This window comes from Pipra filicauda, unplaced genomic scaffold (assembly GCF_003945595.2).
Source record: "Pipra filicauda isolate LSUMZ 115617 unplaced genomic scaffold, ASM394559v2 scaffold24_size8852520_pilon, whole genome shotgun sequence".
In the NCBI taxonomy this organism is placed as follows: Eukaryota; Metazoa; Chordata; class Aves; order Passeriformes; family Pipridae; genus Pipra; species Pipra filicauda.
The window spans coordinates 4881781-4902424 of record NW_024104365.1 but is presented as its reverse complement, the minus strand read 5'-3'; the positions used below and the strand labels follow the sequence as shown (position 1 = coordinate 4902424).

The window sequence follows — 20644 nt, the reverse complement described above, 5'->3', positions numbered from 1 at the left end:
TAGGTGTATGGAGCTGTTTGAGAGAAGTCAACTCTTGTTGACAGTGGAACTAATGATACTGGGAAGTCATGTATAACAACTTCTGCTGAATATGTGGATACTAAGCTTTTCCTCAAACATGCCCAAAATCTTGCTATTAAGCATGTGCGGAGGAGTGAGAGTTGGTTTCCTCTGGGCATTGTAGCAGGGAGAGTTCGTAAGGATGCCGAGATTGAAACCGAAACACCGTTGAAAGCTCAAAACCCAATATTTATTACAAAGAAGTGGCCAAGTAAATGGGAACCCGATAGAAAGAGAAAAATGAGGGAAATAAGCCCTGAATACAACACCCTACTTGCTCAGGTGTCACGAGGTTATCTTACCAACTCCGAATGCCAGGAATCCTTTGTAGCAGCTGCATTCTCGGAGGGTCACCAGGCTCACACATAGCGGGTGTCCCCGCAGAAGGCAACGTGGTCCTTTGTGTGAAGTGTAAGTCCCCCCCAGAGCATAAGCCATCCGCTTTTTATCCAATTAATTGGTGACGTCTACCTGGGCAGGTGTGGTCAGCACCGCCCAGCTAGAGGCCTTCAGTCCCTCCCAAGGTTATGTAAGCGGTGCCCCTTCTGCGCACGCGTGTGTACTTTGGAGTTCCCCCCGTGCTTGCGCGCTATAACTCGGGGGATCTTTTCGAAATGAGTCTGGGGGCGTACTTCATCACTCTCCTCTTCACTTTCTCCTTCAAATGCCCTTGGAAGGCGATCAGCCAATAATAAGGCACCAATTAATTGTAGTTTGTACAAAATTCTTCCTTCAAGGACGAAGTTCCCATTTATCAGTGCTTGTTTTCTCATAACTTGGCAGGAAAAAGATAGACTAAAAGTATGAACATCTAATTAAACCCTGGTACAGGAATACTACGAGTGACTTCTTGGTGTTGTGCTTTGCCTAAGTTCCTAGGAAGTCGTTGTTGCAGGAGCAAGCTTCAATTTGGAAAATGATGTTAAATCCTTGTGCCATTAACTCAGACTGTACTGTTAAAATTACTGCAGTTCTATTTTATCAGTCTTTAAGTCTCTTTGTTCTTTCATTCTGTTGCCTTTGCAGGTACTTTTAGGGGGAAAATAACTGATAATTAACTGTAAGGTGTAGACTGCTATGTCTTTGGGGAACAGTTTGAGCTACTTAGTTTTTTTATGTTGACTTCGTCACTTCCCGAGTATCTGAAGCATTTATTAGGACAACTTTTTGGAATAAGGATTGACAATAGCGAATCCTTATTTTTATGAATCTCAGTGTTTCAGCCATTCTGTGATTTTGATGCGATACACTTTAAACATGCTTTCCAGAATTCTGTTCAATTTTACAATTGTTTATATGGAGGTGAGACGTGGTGTTCATGCAGAGGCAGAGGAGGTAAGGAAAGGTACTTCCAAAGGCTGAGCTTACGAAGTCTAGTTTTGGGTCTTGTTCTGGTACCAGTCACATCCAGGGTGGTTGGTCATCCTTGTCAGTTAGTGCGTGACCAATGTCAGCGTTCACCATTTGTGTCTCACCGTTAGTGTCAACAGCCTCTAAGTACAAAAACATATTTCCATCCTGCAGCCTTCCAGAATAGGTAAATAGATACTGCTTATGGCAACTGTGTCTTTCAGGTGCCCTTATAGACCAGTCAGGCCAGTCATATGCCATGACAAGTTTCTTGTACCAGTTTCATGTTTGAGTAAGACACCCTCTTAGTCAGCTGCCATCTTTGTTCCCCAGAGAGACAAAAGACTACTGATGTAGTGAAAACATTTAAATATCAGGCCTTGTGTTATGAGTGGTGTACAGGGTATCTTTTGTGTTCCTGAAGTAGAAAATGGAAGTATGTATCTTGGCTGCATTTTTAAAATTTGCTTAAATTCTTTTCATGCCCCCTTTCTTGGGAAGGGGGATAGGGGATACACCAAGCACTGTGAACAAGGCATCTAATGTAAATTAATAGTAATATAAAATACTGCATTCATCCTATAATAATTTAGTCCCTGCTATACAAAAAAGATAGGCTGGAGAGGGTCCTGAGAAGGGCCACAAAGATGATCAAAAGCCTGACACATGGGAAAAGGCTGAGACAACTGTATTTGTTCAGCCTTGAGAAAGGAGCGCTGAGAGGAAATCTCATCAACGTGTTCTAGTATTGAAAGAGTGACTACAGAGAATATGGAAACCCTCTTTTTACAAGGAATCACATGAAATGATGAGAGGTAACGGGTACAAGTTACCAATGGGAAGGTTCTGATTGGACAAGAGGAAAATTTTTCACAATTAGGGCAGTCAGCCATTGGAATAATCTTCTTGGGGAAGTGATGGATACCCCAATGTTGGACTCAAATTTTTAGATTTGCCTGGACAGGGTGCTGGACCATCTTGTCTAGACTGTGCTTTTGCCAAGAAAATGTTGGACCAGATGTTCCTTGAGGTCTCTTCCAACCTGGTGTTCTATGATTGAATTTGATTTGCTTTTTGCTTTTGCGATGATTCACCTGCTTGCATTTGTGGAGTACTATGTAATTAAGAAGTGTTCTGTATGGCCATTCGTGTGGATGCAGCAATATAATCAAAACTTTTTTTACTTGTAAACTCTTCGTTAATCTGGGTACGTTTCCATGTATTTGTAGGCACCTGAGAATTAATAACAGAGTGATTTGTGCAGGGGACATTGCACCCAGAAAATGGTATTGGTCAACTGGGAATTTGGAAGCATGCTTTGGATATCTGTTCTATTAATAAAGAAGTGAATGTTTTGTATTCTGAACCTCGGATAAATGCATCTTTCTTTAAAATAAGTGGAAAGAAGATTATACAAGTGCTGAGGAATACTTCTATGTTAGTCTAATTTTTGGTAACTTTTTTATTCCTGCTGGAAACATGCTTACAACCTGTTTCAGTCTAGGTAGAAATCAGAACAAAGGAATTGAACTGTGTGCCAAATGTGAGTGTTAGGCTGTAGTGATGCATGCTATATGTTTTTGCCCTCATCTGTTTGTGACATCTAAAGTGATTGAGATGCCAAGTTTTACAGCTTTATTCTTTGCTTTCCCTCCCCACTGTTGCAACCCACAGAATTTATGGCAATTGTTCCTTTTTACTGATAATTAATGTATTGTTATTCTTAATTCTTATTTTTGGTATTTTTCATTTTTCCTAGAAAAAAGCAATTTCCTTATGGTAGTGAGTGTCTGAATTGCATAATTATAGTTATGGAGATGGAAAATGAGAAATATGGAATGTGTGTGAAGGAAAAAAGGAAAGAACAATCATGTGGTACTTTTGATAATTGACAAATTCTCAGTGAAACAGCTGGATCTCAGTTTTGCACCTAGTTATTACAGATGAATGCTTTCATTCTAGTCTTTGTAGTTTTCATTTGATGTTTTGCTAATAAGTCTTCTTAAAAGAAAATAAAACTCAGTTGTTGCTGTTCATGATAATGTTCATAACTATAAAATGACAATGCTAGTTCAGCTGATTTTACTTCATTATCGATAGATGAAACTGATAGTTCAAGTTTTATTCCAATTTTAAGGCTTGCTAAAAGTGTCTTTTTTTTCCTTCTTTTCATAAAAGTCCCAGACTATAAATCCAAATATTTATTATATCTTATCTTTTTGAGTTAGTTAGCTGCTTTTTGGAAGTACGGGTAGGGCTTGATACAATGCAGTAAAGTTGAACGATTTATTTTCTGTGTACTGTTTCTGTTTTATTTCAATTTCACACCAACTGCAGGAAATAATTTTGTATGTTGTATCAGTTATTCATATATGGGGTATATATATGGCTGAAAACAAAAACTTGTGAGCTTCAGAGAAAACTAAATGCTGCGAGTAGCAAAATTTGAAACTTCTCCTTCCTGGATTTAGTTTTCTCTGAAATAAAGCCATCTTACATGTGTGTTTTGGGGAGTTGGTATTTTTTGGTTGTTTTTTTTTTTTGGTTGTGTGTTTGTTTATTTCCTGCCCCTGCTTTGGTAGCCCAGATTTGTGGGAGAGCTGCATGGTTTGAATTTGTGCCTTTTACCCAAATTTACAATGTGTTTCCACTACTGCCACTCGTGCAGCTAACTCTGTGGGGATCCAAGGGAAAAGGAAAGCTGCTTAATGCTGGTCTGTGTTGAGGTGAATAGGCTTTAGATGGTTTTTGAAAGATTGCAAGTGGAAAGCCTTTGCAGTTCTGCTTCTGAAATTGAGAGCTGTGTGACAAAGGATGACATCAACTCTGCCAGCTATTTACTTTAGCTTCTGAGTTCTCTGGATACTTGGGAAAATTGCCTGTATGAACTTGTCTGCTAGATTTCTGTTCTCTGGTCTGACCAGAGAATAAATTTAAAAGAAAGAAGTTATATGCAGCAATGGTGTCTCATTTCAAAAGAAATGATGTATTTGTGCAGTATATTTAGCACTAAAACTAATTCTTGGTGTGATAAGCGTAGTGTATCACAGAATAGATGAGATTGTAAGGGACCGCTGGAGCACATCTAGTCCACCTGCTCATAGTAGAGTCAGCAGGTTGCTCAGGGCCACATCCAACCTAGTTTTGAGTACCTCAGAGGATCAACAACCTGCCTGGACAGCCTTTTCTAGTGTTGGACTATCCTTACAGTAAGAAAGGTTGTTTTCTTTCCTTTTCTTTTGTGGTTTTTCATTTGTTTGTTTTTTGCTTTTCCTCTTTTCTTTGTAAGTTTGCATGAAATTTCCTGAAACTCAGTTTCTCCCCATTGCATCTTGTCCTTTGACTGGACACCACTGAGAAGAATCTGGCTTTGTGTTCTTTTCTCCTTTCCATCAGGTATCCACACACAATAAGATTTCCAACCTCCCAGGCTTCTCTTTTCAAAGCTGAAACAATCCCCAGAAATTTCTGAGGCTCTTCAGATGATAGTGTTTTGGGCTCAGTCTTGATAGGGAATGACGACTGGACTGACTAATTGGAAATGGATTTGGTGAAATGAAAAGTATACAAAATAAGGTGTTAAAAGTCGATTGTATATCTCAAACAACCCAGCACAGAGAAATTACAGATCTGCAAGTCAAATCAATTACACAAATAAGCTTGAGAACCTGAATACAGAGATGCCTTATAACTCCTGCATTTAAAGAAAAAATAGTTTTTCAACTCTTCTCTATAATAACTGGATGAATAGCCCTTCATAAAAGGAGGTTAGAAATAAAACGGGAATGAGATGCAGAAAAATACTCAGTTAAAGCTATATCTTGGGTCAGAATGGTTATGGATAAAGTTTGATCTAACTAGTTTGAATTTCAGTAATGTTTTCTATTGAGCTCTAAGGGGCAGCTAGTTCAGATGAGAATTAGGGAATCATAAAAATAAATACTTTGCAAGACGTGTATAGTCCTGGCTGTAAGGAGTGTACTGCAGAGGTGGTGTCAGAGTGGAGGGTACTGCTGGTTTCTCCAGGATTGGTCTTGACAGTTGCTGACTGAAAAGTGACCTTAGCATAGAAAAAGGCAACGCATGCTGATTAAAATTGCTGATGGTACAAAATTTAAAGGCACCTGTTTCACTTGAGAGGCCATTACTGAAGAACTACACAACCTTGAGGACTGGAATTACTGAACAAAACAGCGTGAAGTGTAGCTTGTCATAAGTATGAAAGATTACAAAGAACCTTTGCAATGGGCTGGGAGTTCATTAGTTGGAAATGCAGAGAATTAGGAAGAGGTGATTTGGTTTAGTTGGTTGCAGCGGGGTTTGAGCCATGAAGCCAAATTGAACAAATAGGATCTGAGAATGTATTGCACTATTTTTATTCCGTAGAAGTGGGCAACAGTGTTGTTAGGTAGTGAGAAGAGTTAATTTTAAATGCAGTATGTTTTTCTGGCTGATTAAGGTCAAAAATAATGAATCCAATGTGGTACAAGTACAGAGAGATTACTCAAATTATTGGATGAATGGTGGCTTTGCTCATGGTGAAAAGGACTTTGTTCTGCATGGCTGAACAAGCTGGAGATTGAGACAGGATGGTTGCAGTTTGTGTTCAGAAGTGTGAAAAACTATCTGAAATAAAAAGCAAACTAATTCAAGTGTCTATAGAAATTGTAAGTTCTGAAATCATTCTATCTGAACATTCCAGAATTTGTTTTTGATTTGCTACATTGTGTACTCTGTGTCCCACTTGGAAGGAGATGTTTTAGTGATAGAGTCCTAGCTCCTTATCAAGGTGGTTAGCGTTACTCTTTTGCAGCAGATGTCGATGTTCTATTCTGTATTTTCTAGCAGTATTTAGTGTTCTCAGTTGCCTGAAGGCTCTTCTATCAGTTCCCTTTATTTTAATATTAGCAGGAATAAGCTATATGCTTAGTGAATGCTTGCAAAGAGTAGAGTCGGCAAAACTGTGGTGGCAGTATTTATGGAAGACATTTTCTCTATGCAGTCATGTAGAGAGACTATTTATAAAGCTCTTTGTTTATTTTTGCTCTGCTGGAAGTATTTACAAAAACAAACAGAAATACATTTGGGAGAATCCTTTCCAGATGCGATCTTGGACAAATGAATGGGAATTGGCCACTCATGTACCTTCAAATTCAAGCAGTTCATTATGTATCGGAGGCCTGGTCTCTCCATTTTTGAAATAGAGAAGGTCATTAAAGAGAGACAAACTGGTGGTTTTGCAAAAACATGAGTTGCCAGTGCTTTAAGGATCTCACTTCAAACACTTGCTCTCCTGAGAAGAAAATTGAGACCTTCTTAGAGAGCAAGAGTGTGTTGTTTTGTTTGGGTTTTTTAAACAACTACTACCTTCTGTTGCTCAGAAAAAAATTCAGGAATGGCAACTGTTAAATTTTAGAACAAGTAAATGAATTTACAAAAGTTCTGAAGTGGGAAGGAAAAGTTTGAAAATATTTAGTAATTTCACAAGGAACTTGGAAAATAAACTCTTATTAATAATTATTTTAATCCTATTAATTCCAGCTATTATTGTACAATTAACATTTCCAAACAGCTGCAAAATTTTAATCATAAAAATTGAACAGCAACAGTTGTTCCTTGCTTCTTGAGTTCTCCAGGAGCAGATACCTTCCTTGCTTTTCTGGAGTTATTAATGTTCTTTTACAATTGTTTTATAAAACTGTCAGCCTAATACCAGAATCCCAAGAGCTTGACACTGTAAAAATGAATCTGTGAGATTTCTGCAAGACTCTGAAGGTTGTGGTGTCATGAAATAATGGGCTTTAATATAAGATTGCAGTAGATGGTTGAGTGGAAAAGGGAAAATAAGGGGTGAATACATACAGCCAACAGAATTCAAAGAGCTGCTGGCAGGTAGCCCTTCCATTTTTCTCTATATGAACAACTGCAACACACTGCAACTTTGAGCTGTGCTGGCTTTTTGTCTCTGGAGGTGAAACATGGAATTTTTTAGGCATCTGTGGCTGGGATTGGTTTGTGACTTACCCAGATGCCTTTGTGGTGATGTAACGCTCGGATTCCTGTGGCTAGTGAGTGGAACTAGAAGGCTTGTGAGGATGGGTTAGGCGTTCACTGCTCTCTACAGCACATCATCTCAAATTCCAACACAGTATGTATGAAATCATAGACTGATAATTGATTTTCCACAAGGGAAAATATCTGGTGCAGGTGTTAAAGTTATTTTTATTCATGAAGAATTCTCAGAGAAGACTGGTTTGAATATTGACAACAGAGCATTCTGTGAGGCATGAGAAGAACCAGTACAGCACAATTTAGTTAGTAGTTTTGTGGTCTCTTAGAAATTATGTCCCAGGAGGTGTTGATAGGGGCTACTGTGTAGCTGAAGGATGACTACGCTTGCTGGAAAACATGAAGTGCCCTAGTCTGGTTTCCAAGTGGGAGACATATGTATGTAATATTTAATAATGTGTAATAATATGTAAATCTCATTACATCAAAATTAAAGGAGAAACAAGCTTCTTTTGGTGGAAGGGATTTGGATCTTTTGCTGTTCCTTTTGATGGCAAAAGAGTGATAACTCCCCATATCCTCCTGTTTGTTTCCTGGAACTGACTTTGGATAGAAGTATGGATCAATAAGATGTAAAGCAGGGGGAGCTTCTTAGTGCTGGTAAAGTCTTGCAGTACACTTAAAGTGGTTTTTCTTTGGGCTTATCTCATCAGTGATCTGTTCCTGGGATGATTACCTGGAAGATATGATGTCTCATAGCTTACTTTAAGGTATTAGAAGTAGTAGTGTACTGCACTTTGTGCCACATGATGATAAAATCACATGTGACAAACACAATGCTCGCCTGGTCCTCAAAACACCTGATTCAGCTGTGAAATTCAGATCTCTCCAGACAAACTAAAAAGTGTTCTAGACTATTTTCCTCTCATGGCTGCATGGGTTAATTACATAACCTTTGGGACATGAGAGTGGAGATAGGCAGAAGTATATTGTCACCATTTATAAACAATAACAAGCTTTTGAAGTATTCATTTTATTTCTTAAGGAAAAGATTCTAAGTAATTCTATCCTATTTTTCTTCATTTTGTGACTGTTCCCTCTATGACTTTTCAAGTTTAATCATAGAATAGTTTGGATTGAAAGGGACCTTTCCAATCCCCTATGGTTGTAATTTTTATATATTTTTTGTCAGCTAAGAAGGCTCCTTGTGCTAAGATTAGGAAGGTATACCATGGAACTTATCATCTATGCATTGAAGGTGAATAGTCTAAGAGCATCAGTAGCAAACTGAATACTTGACAGTAGAGAAAACGCAAATATGGCAGAGTGGTCCACCTGGGTCTTATATTTGCATGTTCAGGTGAGTGCTCATAGCTATTATGTGACTGTTCAAATCAAGGAAGCTGGGAACAGGGTGTTTTTTAGAAGTGAATGAGTTTACACAACTGAGAAAAGAAGAAAAAGATAAATAAATCCTTTTTGAGAAAACCTTGGGGTCAGAGATAAGGAGTAAGCATGGCAATTCATGCAGGTGATCCTTCATAGGAGAAAATTGAAGAGGATTGTTTGGCACATCAAAGAAAACGAAATAGTGCTCTGTGCACTGAACAGTGTGAATGAAATCCTTAAGAGGATGAGATATGTGAGAAATACAGAAGAGAAGGACACTGGGATCTGTGAAGGAACCAGTTTCAAGAGAACAGGTTTGACATAAGGTTTACCTTTATTAGTAGTGGTGTTTGATTGATTTGCTTTTAACAGAAAACAAATCCTTGTAAGGATCTTTCATTCTGGGTGCTCTTTATTGGCAAAGAAGAAGAAATTGAAGGAGCAGCACTTTCTGTTGCCAGATAGGATAAAATCCTGACATAAGGACAGTATTAAATTTGTACTTCATATGCACAGAAACATAAACCTTGCAGTGTGTGCATATAAGGGATATAGGAACAATGGGATAATTATGGAGATAGAAAAAAAAGTATCTAGATAAATAGGAATGTATGGAATTTGAAGTGTTTGTTTCCTTCCAAAATATCACATTTTGTTTTAGTTTTACAAATACTGAGTAACTTTTCTTTTACTTTTAACAGACTCTGAAGGCAGATCCAGAAGAACTGTTTACAAAACTGGAGAAAATTGGTAAGGGCTCTTTTGGTGAAGTTTTTAAAGGAATTGACAATCGGACTCAGAAAGTTGTTGCTATAAAAATTATTGACCTAGAAGAAGCAGAAGATGAAATAGAAGACATCCAACAAGAAATCACAGTGCTGAGTCAATGTGACAGTCCATATGTAACTAAATATTATGGATCCTATTTAAAGGTAAGATACAGATGAAGGTGATTTTATTTTGTAAGTAATTATTTTCCAAGTTATTGAATTGTGCCTGTTTTCATTGACAAGGTTTCAATCAGACTTCAGTTGAAGAAAAATATATTTATGTCCTTTCAATTCTAAAGAAAAAATGAGTTGCTATATTTTGTGAAGTAGGAAGAACTTAACAGAAAAAATTACATGTGTCTTTTGATATTTCTATGCAAAAAAAACTTTCAATAACATGAGTTTGTTAAGCTCTGATTCTCTTAATTTTAGGAGAATGTAACTAGTGGTTATTTAAATTCTGAAAATTTAAGCTAAGTCTGCATTTGAATTGTCAAAATATTAAAAGCAATGTAGTATCTGCTGTTCTGTGAAGCTTGAAATTTTTTGTCAAGTTTTGATTGTTAGGGATCAAATCTATAGCTATTAGGTTGTTTTTCTGGGGAGACTGAACCTAGCCTTTATCTGATTTAAAAATTAAAATCTAAAAGTTAATTTATTTGCACTTTAGCCATAAGTGAAGTGATGGAAGGAATTTCCATTGACTGCCTTCTGAATCTGTTTCCCTTTTAGTATCAGAGTTCAGTTATAAGTTTTTTTGTTTGCTTTTTTGTTTTGGTTTTCTACTTTTGTTTTTAATTGGATGGATGTAGTGATTTATTATGTCTAGAAGGTAGTGAAAATATCTGGAAGCTTTTGGTACTACTTTATTTCTTTGGGCAGACTTTGTTCCCATCTGGATAGCTCTTTCTTTTATGATAGTGAGATGGCAATCTAAATAAGAGATTGCTGTCTTGGCAGGATTTTAAGCTAGAAATAGGCAGAAAATACTTTAATTTTCAGTCTGCTTTTGCTTTTGTGGTAGCGTTCTATTTATCAGCAAAAACATGAAGGTTCTGAAAGGGGGACCTTGTTTTATCCCTGTATTTCTGAGACTGCCAGTTAGTTTCCAAAGAAAAAAGGACTTTTTCTGAATTCAGGAGATGCATTGCTTAAGAGAGAGACAGTTTTTTTCCTTTCTTCCTTGTGCTCTGAACCAGTTCACTTGGATATCTTATCAGTGAAGGGCTTTGTGAATGGTTTTTAGACCTGATAACTTGTTAGCGAAACTGAACTTAGAAGTTATGTATAGTTTAGATCTCAGAAGCATTGGGAGGCACTTAATGAGCACAGTAAATTGAATAAATTTTTCTTTGTGGCTTCTATTACTACTTTTGCAATTTCTCAGTCAAGGATTGATAGTTAAGTGAAGTATGGCAAAAAGGCAGAAGTGGTATTTCTCTCCTGGACTGTCTCTCTGCTTCAAATCTGTTCATTTTAGAGGAGGAAAGTAAGATCAGAAAATGATTAAGGTTGGAAGGGACCACTGGTGAGGTCATCTTGTCTGCCAAACCAGTGTGCAACTAGTCAATAATTAAACACTTGAGAGAGACATTGATGATTTATTTCAGAGTTGCACAAGCCTGGGTGCTCCGTAGTATTCCACAAATCAAACACACCATCTATCAAAAACCTTTTACTATCTATGCATTTTAGCAAACAAAGGAGTTCATTGGCTACAATGAATCGGTATTCTACTTTCTATTGGTTAAAGAGTTGCATCTCGTGCTAGTTAGTTCATATGCAGAGTCTTTGTCTTCTTTTGGATTGGTGGGTTTTGTGGGTCAGCGGTCACGATCTCCCCTTGCCAGAATTGCCTTTACCCAGCTGGAGCTGATTTCAGTGCGGTTGCTGAGTTGGGTTTATCAGTTTCTTCCTTATCTTGGGAGTTCTGCCAGATGTCTTTGTGGCCCGTAAATTCTGCATTCTTTGTGTCCACTATCAGTGGTGCATCCTTCTTCCCAAGCTGTGTTAACCTCCCCCTAGGTCTGAGATCACTGAAGCATGTCAAGCCCTATACCTTAACTAGAAAAATCTGCCAAGTAATTTGTTTTTCTAACACATGGGCATCACTTAGAGCTTGCTTATTAGCTGCTTTCTGTCACAGATTAAATCGCCCTTCTTGTTGATTAGGCTTCAGAGTATACCCATAAGCTCTCAACTCCCCAAGACAGAGCTCAGTACGCTCTGAATGTTGCCTCACATAGAGGCAACTACACCACTGCGCCTTCCTGGTCTGTCTGTCCTAAACAGCATGTAGCCCTTCCCTGTGACTTTCCAGTTGTGTGAGCTGTCCCATCATGTCTTGGTAATTGCAGTGAGATCAAAGACTTGCGACTACACACACATCTCAAATCCCCCTGTTTGTTCCCCATATTGTGTGCATTGGTGTACAGGCATTTTATAGAGGTATTTGAATGTGTCAGTATCCCAAGAGGGCTGCAAGGGGATGGCCCATAGTCCTCTTCCGTTTCCCCACTTTTCCTAGTTTAAAGCTCACTTTACCAGGTTGGCCATTCTGTCAACAAAGGCTCATGTGCCCCATTTCATGAGGTGGGTTCTGTCTCTCCTAATCAGCAAACAGGGTCCCAAACCAAAATCTTGTTGCCAACACCAGTGACACAGCCAGCTGTTTACTTTGTCAATCCAGCTAGTTCTCTCATCATTTACCCTAACTGGCACGACCAAGGAGAACACTACCTGGGCCTCCAGACCCTTGGCCACCGTCTCCAGAGTCCTGAAACTGAGTTTGATGGTTTCTAGTTACCCTTCACAGAATCATAGAGTCAGCTGGGTTGGAAGGGACCTCCAAGATCATCAAGTCCAACCCTTGATCCACTACCTCCTTGGTGTCATTTGTGCCCACATGAAAGACCATCGGAGTAATAGTCAGCTCTTATAGGATAAGTGAAATAGAATATAGGAAAAAGTCTGATGGGAATGCCACTTAGTAGTTTTTAAAAGTTATAGTAACAATGGGGTTGAAAAAGAGAATCCAGCATTCAAATATGAACTAAGTGGGTGTCAACATTTTGTGAAGGTCATATGGCAAATGGTTGCTTTTCCTAACTGAAGGCTGTAGGGCTCTGAACCCTGAATGGGTTTGGCTGGATGAAAGTGTCATTAGTGATATTTGTGCTTACTGTTGTGAGGGGGACCCTCTGAAAATACTTGTAGTCTTCCACATCCCTTCTTCTGCCAAATGCAGTAGCCTATGAATTTTTCAACTTACGTCAACTTTCTAAGATACTGTATTAATAGTGTCTATGTATGACTCCAGTTACTTTTGGAGTAAAGTACAGCTCTTTTTACATCTAGTAGAGTGTACAACAAATCATGTTTATTCATTGCTTTAGTTCTTTGTGAATGTATGTTGTTTGCAAGACGCTTGGTACTACAAAACTTTTGGTCTTCAAAACAAAAACCTCATTTCTTTATGCTGTTAAAAATTAATATGTGGTAGTTATTAGCTGATGCTGAAGTGGTAGAATGCAAAGGAAACATTTTACAGTTCTATTTGCTTTCTAAAGTAAGAGTCAGGGCTTGTTATTAGATAGCAACGATGTGTCATCATATACATATATACACACATGCACTTAAAAAGGACCATATTAATATTTAAATGAATTGGTTAATATTTTTGACTAGAAATCTAGGTTTATTTGCTGCAAGTCTCTGATGTATTTGAAAACCAGGACTGTCATATGTAGTTCTAAGGGTCTGACCATCTTTTAGCTCTGTTTCTAACAGTGTAATAATCCATCACTGAGAATCTTCAACACATAAATCTTCCATGTCTTGAGCGATTAGGAGACATTATTTCTTCTGCGATTGGACAGTTTAGCACTAATTACAGGAAAGATTAATGTTTTCTCACAGAGTAAACTTCTTTGAAGTAAGCAAGTGGGAGAACAATAGGATCTTAGATTATGTTGCCAGCCACTTCATCAATTATTGTTCTCTAAAGTCTGTGCAGCCTGATGCGTACTGACCATGTGTCTGGTGGATGTTGAAAAGAAAGAAGTACTGTTCATAAAGAACTCTTAATTTCACTTTTCTATACATAATGTTTGGTCGACAAATTGAAATTGTTGTTGGAACTGTTCCCTCTCTCATTTTTTTTCCTTCTGGCTCTAGATCAGTCTTTGTTTCCCAAGGTGTCCTGTGTATCGTTTTGTGAGCTGAAGAGGTGTCTTTTATTATGTGGTAACTTTTTTTCTAATTACTCCCCTGGCAGACAAGTTTCAAGATATTGGGAAAGGAAATTTTCTATCTCATTTGGGACACTGCATACTTGATGATTAGTGTTTTATGTCCCTTTCTAGAACAAGTTTCTGTAATTGCAGAATATCTGATCTGACATCCTTTGAAATATTTGACAGATTTTAAGAGGCATTCTGTATTTTCAGCAAAGGTGGTTAACAGACACTGCCATGAAGTCTTTTATAGGTAACCAGAATGTTTTGGGCTTGGGTTTTTTATGTTTGTTTATTTTTTGACACCTGAATAATTTGTCTTTGGGAAATCTTTATATTGTTCTTCATTATCTGCTATTCCACACCTTCTTCCATTAAACTATGTCATTATACATACCAGTGTGTTCAGGAACCTGTTGCTTGAAATTTTAGAAAGCTTGTATAATACCACTGTATTTGCCTGATTGATATACACGGAAGTACAACTTGAAATAAGAATTAAAATTCAGCGAGTTAATGAAAGCTACTTAGTTCTAGAAATTTACTTTTTAAAAAACTATTTCGTTTCTAAATGCTTTCTAGAGTAGGGTGATATACTCCAAAGGCTGATTAAATTTTCTTATTCTACAATTTTCTGTATATCCCAATTTCCTATTTTCAGAAATGTGTTTGCTTTATAGCAATTTTTTTTTCATATGCAGAGAGTAAGCCATATGGACCTGTTTGTGTGAAGTATTGCTGCTTTAGCACAGTGAGTCTTAAATAAAAAGCAGCTTATTGCTCACACAGAGCAAGTCTAGACTCTAGACTTTGTTCTTTGCATCTGTTGTTGGAGTTTTGTGTGTAGTTGCTGTGGTCAGTTCATTCAAATAGAGTGAAAGCAGTACTGAAGTGGGTGCCAGTCATCCTGGATGTAAACTTATTTGTGGTACATCTTTTTGACAGAAATTCAAAGATGTTTATATAAAACAGGAATGGAAATGCTCTTTTCTTAGACAAAGTATTTTTAAATATGGTGTCTTCGTGTTGTCATTCTATTGCAACAAAGGTCTTTTGTCTACTATTAGGATATAGTAACTGGAATGCTGCTCTTAAAGCATTTTGCAGTGTCATGGTTTATATGGGTGCAGATATCTACAGGGTTTGCTGTTCCTTATCTGATATGGTGTGTTAAAAACCTGTATCAGCATTCTTTGCTGTTTTCCAAAAGAAAGGTTCATCTATTCCATCTATGATCTGATTGAATGCTCCATGGATAAAAGAATTATAGGTCCTTTTAGGTCTTTACAAAATTAATTCTTGAAACTTCTCTGGGTCTGTTTACTTCTTTAGATTTTAGGTTACAGCATCCACTGCCTTCCTTGTAATGGAATAGGGATTCTTTGTTCCTTGTTAATTTTTTTTTATATATCTTATAAAATTGACTGAAGTTGTTTGCTGTCTCTTCTGAGTTTTGCCATACTGTAACTCTTTAAAAGTATTGCTATGCTACTTACTTTAAAAGCTTTTATTCTGTCTAGGAGCCTTTGCATCTTATTCTGCTTTACCGATTTTTCAAGAGCTAGTTAGATTTGGTTCCATGGTTGTTTCTCCTGTCCATTTTAGGCTAAGTTTTTTGTAATATATTTTATTTCCAAGATTTAGATGCCTCTCTGATGTTTCTTCAGTTTTATTAATAACTTTAATTGCTGCTTTATTATAACTTCATAACATTTATATATTTCTTGATCTTGTGTTAATATTTAGAAATACCTAAGAGGAAATTAATTTGTCTTTATGCTTAAAAAGTTGAAACTAAAGACCCTTGACTTTTTTACATATATATACATGTGCATAACTCTCAAAGCTGAGGTTAATATACGTATATGGACAAAAGCTGAGATCAATGTGTTGTATATGTACGTATACGTTAAAAATTCTTTAATTTCCGTGTTTTAGACTTCTGTACAAAGGAATATAATGGCAGAGCAAGTGATCACTAAGTAGTTTCATCATCCAGTGTAACTAGGTACAAGTGATATCAAATTGGTATTGAACTAGTCTTATAGGGTGTATTTTAAAAAATATTACTGTCTAAGTTTGTGTTTCTTCATCTTCCAAATGTATGTTTCTAGCACTCTTTGGAGCTTTTGAGATACTCTCTTTTGAACTGTTTAAATTTTTGATCCAAGTAGAATAAGACTTCACAGCATTAGTGACACCATTCTTGGAATAATTCAGTCTTGGAATTCCAGTTCACAGTGTGGCTGGAAAACTGCAATGTAGTCAGTAAAGAGCCTCAGGAACAGCTTGGGATTTGGAAAGCCTGTATTCCAGAGGATTACTGAAGTTCAGGCTTGGTTTTGTTTTTCTGAAGAGATGGTTGGAAGTGACTCAGTGTGTATATATGAAAGCTTTTCTGTGTTTAAGTGCTGATAGTTTAGTGCTTTCTAATCTGTTATGCCAAAATATGACAAGATGTATTTGCTGAGCGGTCAAGGTAAGCAAATTTCATCTGATAACCACACACTGTTTTAGAGGGAAGATAGCTTAAATATTGGAAAAGCTTGTATGAGGTGGATTTTATGTCACTAGCAGGGTTTTTTTTGTGTGGGTTTTTTTTGTTCGTTTGTTTGTTTTTAGATCAGTATTTGCTGAATTCTCGAGGAGAAAAGACAACGCAGAAAGAATCGTGTCTTGTCGATACCATCCAAGGAGTCTTTCTGCTGTGCCTTTTGCAATTGGACATGTCTATCTTGTATTGGCCTTTTTAACCACCAGCGTGCTTGTAGCAAATGTGGGTAGAGCCCTTCCCAAATCTTCGTTCGCGAAGCCTAGCCATGATGATGATTTGTTGAATTGAAAGAAGCCTAAGCTTGCACACTTTAGGAGACTTAAGAACATTAATGGATGTTCAATAATCTTGCCTCAGCAATCTAGGTAACTTTGTGGGTGTTTATGTGTGACTTCAGTAAGTTTTAATTTGATGTTCTTTTGCTTTACAGGTTTAACTGGTTTACTTTAACATTTATGAGCATCTCTGAACTGATGTGACCTTAAATGTATGCTGTGGGTCAGCCAGAAGTTAATGGACTTGGTGCATTCTGTTGTCATTTGATATAGCAAGCAGCTTTTGGCAGGTTTCATCGTGCTTATTAGGGTGGAAGAGAGATTTTTCCCATTTAGCATTAGGAATGTAGAATGCACTGCAACAGAGGCTGCTACCTCAGTACAGGGAGAAGTGAATGTGTGAGTAGTTTCTTAATGTTCCATCATTTATGCTGTGTGGCCAGCCCTATAACAGCAGCTAGTTCTCTTGCAGACTTGACTTTTTGCAAACCACAGTCCTTGAACTTTGAATGGAGGTTAGAATCATAGAATCATAGGAGTGTTAAGGTTGGAAAAGACCTTTTAAGATGAAGTCCAGCCATCAACCTAACACCAACACCATGTTCAGCATGAAACCATGTCATCATGTTTTTTTGAATACTTCCAGGGATGGTGAGTCTACCACTTCCCTTGGCTCTCTGTTCCAATGCTTTACAACCCTTTCCATGAAGAAATTTTTCCTAGTATCTAATCTAAACCTCCCCTGGTGCAACTTGAAGCTGTTCCCTCTTGTCTTGTCTCTTTTTACCCGGGAGAAGAGGCTGACCTCTGCCTCAGTACACCCTCCTTTCAGGTAGTTACAGAGTGTGATATGGTCAGTGCTGGGCCTCCTCTTCTCCAGACTAAACAGCCCTAGCTCCCTCAACCACTCCTCATCAGTCTTGTGCTCCAATCCCTTCACCAGCTTCGTTGCCCTTCTCTGAACTCATTGAAAAAAAGCTGTAACTATCTCTCATTTTGCTTGCTACGATTGCATCCGTGTTGTCATCATTGCATCTTATGAGGGGTTGTGGCTTCTCTGTTCCCCTGACCAAAGCCAGATGGAATTGTTTTATCCTGTAGGAGTTCCTGCAGTTGAAATGACAGGAAGGCTGGGAGTGCAGATTCTCTGTTATTGTGGCAATGACAGAAGAACAAAATGAAGCCCATGTTCCTGTGACCCAGTCCCTATTCTGGTATGCTTGCTTTTCTTCTGAAGCTGTTGGTAACCTCCTCTTTTCTCACTAGGCAGCAATAGCCTTCAAAGAAGTTGCATGGGTGTTACCTTCATTTGTCTGTAGTAAATGCGGATGTGACATCTGGCTGGACAGCCCAGAAAGAGGTAGCAAGAAGGATTGTGTAATGGTTCTGATAGGCTCTCAGATCTAGTCAGTCTACTGGTTGAAAGAATGAGTTTTAATTGATACAGCTCCTAATGGCCATAATAAGACTAAGATAAAAGGATGCCAAAGAATCCATAAACTCTATTTCTTGTTGTGAGGCCCTATTTTCATATTTAAAGTAGTTTGGTCCCTTCTTATTTCTGATTGTTACCTTGCAACTCTGAATCTTTGTGGCCTGTAGTCTTTACTACTTCTGTCTCTCCCTGTAGTCATTTGCTGTGCTCCTACTGAGAAAAAGTCCCTTGTTTGCATTATCTTTATTTAAAGATACTGTTTTGAATTGTGACTCTAGAAACTTGTCATTCCACTACTTTCCTTTAGCAGTCCAATGGTTTATTATCATTTTCTGAAATCTGCATCATATTGCCCTATTTTTCCATGTCTGTTGAAAAATCTATCTACTAAACAAAGGTGGCTTCAAGAATTTTCCTGTTCATCGGTTAATCAGTTAATCACTTTTAATCAGTTCTGTGCTTTTAGTCTTTCATGGCTAAATAATTCTTACTGTACAAGTGTATCAAGGTTGGGAAGCATCACTAATATGTCTCAAAGAAAATGGAGAGTTTGTACTAATTATGTTTGTATAATGTTTGAATAGTTAACTGTATCATGTCATTCTGATCTTGTTTTAAATCCAAATTTAGAAAGCTTAATGTAAAATATCAGTTCTTGAAAGTAATATGTTTGTGTTGTGCTGCTTGTGATGGCCTTAAAAGCTGCCTCTATACTGCTCTGATTGCTGACTTCTATATGGTATGAAATACTCTGTGCATAATTTCACATCTTGGTATCTGTCTTTAGGCAGATCTAACAGGTATGAAAAATAGGCAGCAGCAGTATCTCATTCCCCACCCTGCTTTCATATTCCTGCCATTTTACTTGTGTGGGATCTGTTGACTGCATAATGACTTGGTTCACCTGGGAATCAAGCTTCCTCAGTGTCTTCCGTTCCTTCCAAAAATAACCTGGCTCTTGAAAAGACCAAACCCCAAACACTAACAGATGAGCCAACTCCGACCCCTGGCTTTGGAATTGCTAGTTCTGGTGCAAAAAAATAATAAAAAAAGTGGTGGAGTCAGTTGGCCTAAAAACTGGGGGGAGAAAAAAGGACCACATCTTGCTTCTAGAGTAGCTGTAACATGAGGTCTTCTGTTTAGTTTGGCCATACAGATCAGGAGGACATAGCATTGCTTTCTAATAGTATGTGATCTTGTTTATGTCAAATGTCCTTCTGTATCTTGTGTGTTAGCTGCTACACTCGTTGCTGCAGGCCTGAGATATCTGAAAAGGGAGTATTAGTACGGCATCTAGGTGCAAGCTTTTTGCTGCTGCTGCAAAAGGGAAATCCAACTCTGCCTTGCAACTGGCCACAGGGCCTATTTGAACTTTCAGTGAAATGGTTCAGCTCACTGAGTAGGCCAGGGACTAATCACATCTTTGTATTTTTATTGTTTTAATTTTTTTTTAAGGATGGGAGGATTATATACTGACAGTGCAGACTGGTCTATGTTTTTAAGGGAGCACACGCTGTTCATGAAGCTTCTTTGATTAGCCAGCAGTACTGCTGAAAAAAGAGAACGTGTGTATGTGTTTGTGCTCAGGTTTAGGTGCATTAGTTTTGTGGGCTGGTTCTCCATTTTGTTTTCCAAATAGACTTCCCGGCACAAGACTTTTCAGCTAAAATGTGATTTTACTGCTCCATCAAATGGCTGCCAGTCTGTTGGTCTGTTGTTCTCATGAACCTCTAAAACATTTGCCATTTTGATTGAAAACTTCTTTACCTACCCCTATCATAATCTGTTGCTCTTATGTAGTTATATAGTTACGGTGTTTGTGTCATATCTTAAATGTGAACATGAGGTAGTTTGTATTGCTCAGTTACCTTTCTTTTACTTAGGTGTTCTTTGGCATTTATAGTTCTTTGGGTCAAATTAATTATTCTAAATCTCTGTATGGAGACAGTTGTATAAAAGCAGAAGAATCACATTCTTTACGTACATAAGAGAATATGGTGTGTTGAAGAGAATGTTAGTAGGCATTTTAAAATGATTAAATGTAGAACTTTCAGGAACTGTTATTTTGAAAAGGTTGGTTAGACTCAAAAATACTGAACTTCAAAAGGGAAATTTCACAGTGTACAGGTTTATGGACTGTGTTAGTTCTAAAACATTGTGGTTCTTGTATTCAGAAGCCAGTGTTTTCAAACAAATTCTTAAGGTTCTTTTGGTCTAGTTTTCATTATACCATTAAATTTTAAGCTCTTGTGTAACAGTTAGGATAAAAATAATCATTTGGAGGTGCTGAGGTTTTCTCCCTCTCTGCTTTCTTCAACAGTTCCTTGAAACTGCAACTTGTAAGAAAGAAGAGCATAGAGGAGGAAGGTGGAATGGAAATGAGTTATGTGAATAGAAAGTGTTTTTATTTTTTACCTATAGTTAGAGGTCAGGGTAAGAGTTGTAAAGAGAAAAAGTTGAAAGTAATAAGAATTTTACAGAAAAATTATGTGTTTTACAGGGACTGAAATGATGATCTTAACAGAAGTCTGAGTTGAAAATCCTGAGATATTCTAGGGTTGATTTGT

The 20644-nt window shown here is 37.6% G+C and overlaps 1 protein-coding gene across 1 annotated transcript in view; it reads left to right on the top strand.

Annotated features, from left to right (window-relative positions):
* The window catches only part of STK24 (serine/threonine kinase 24), a 54490-nt gene that overhangs the window by 3910 nt on the left and 29936 nt on the right, over positions 1-20644 (top strand). Inside the window, exon 2 of the mRNA XM_027741061.2 lies at positions 9510-9740. Coding sequence (XP_027596862.1) covers positions 9510-9740 — 231 coding nt within the window. The remainder of the gene's footprint in view (positions 1-9509; positions 9741-20644) is intronic.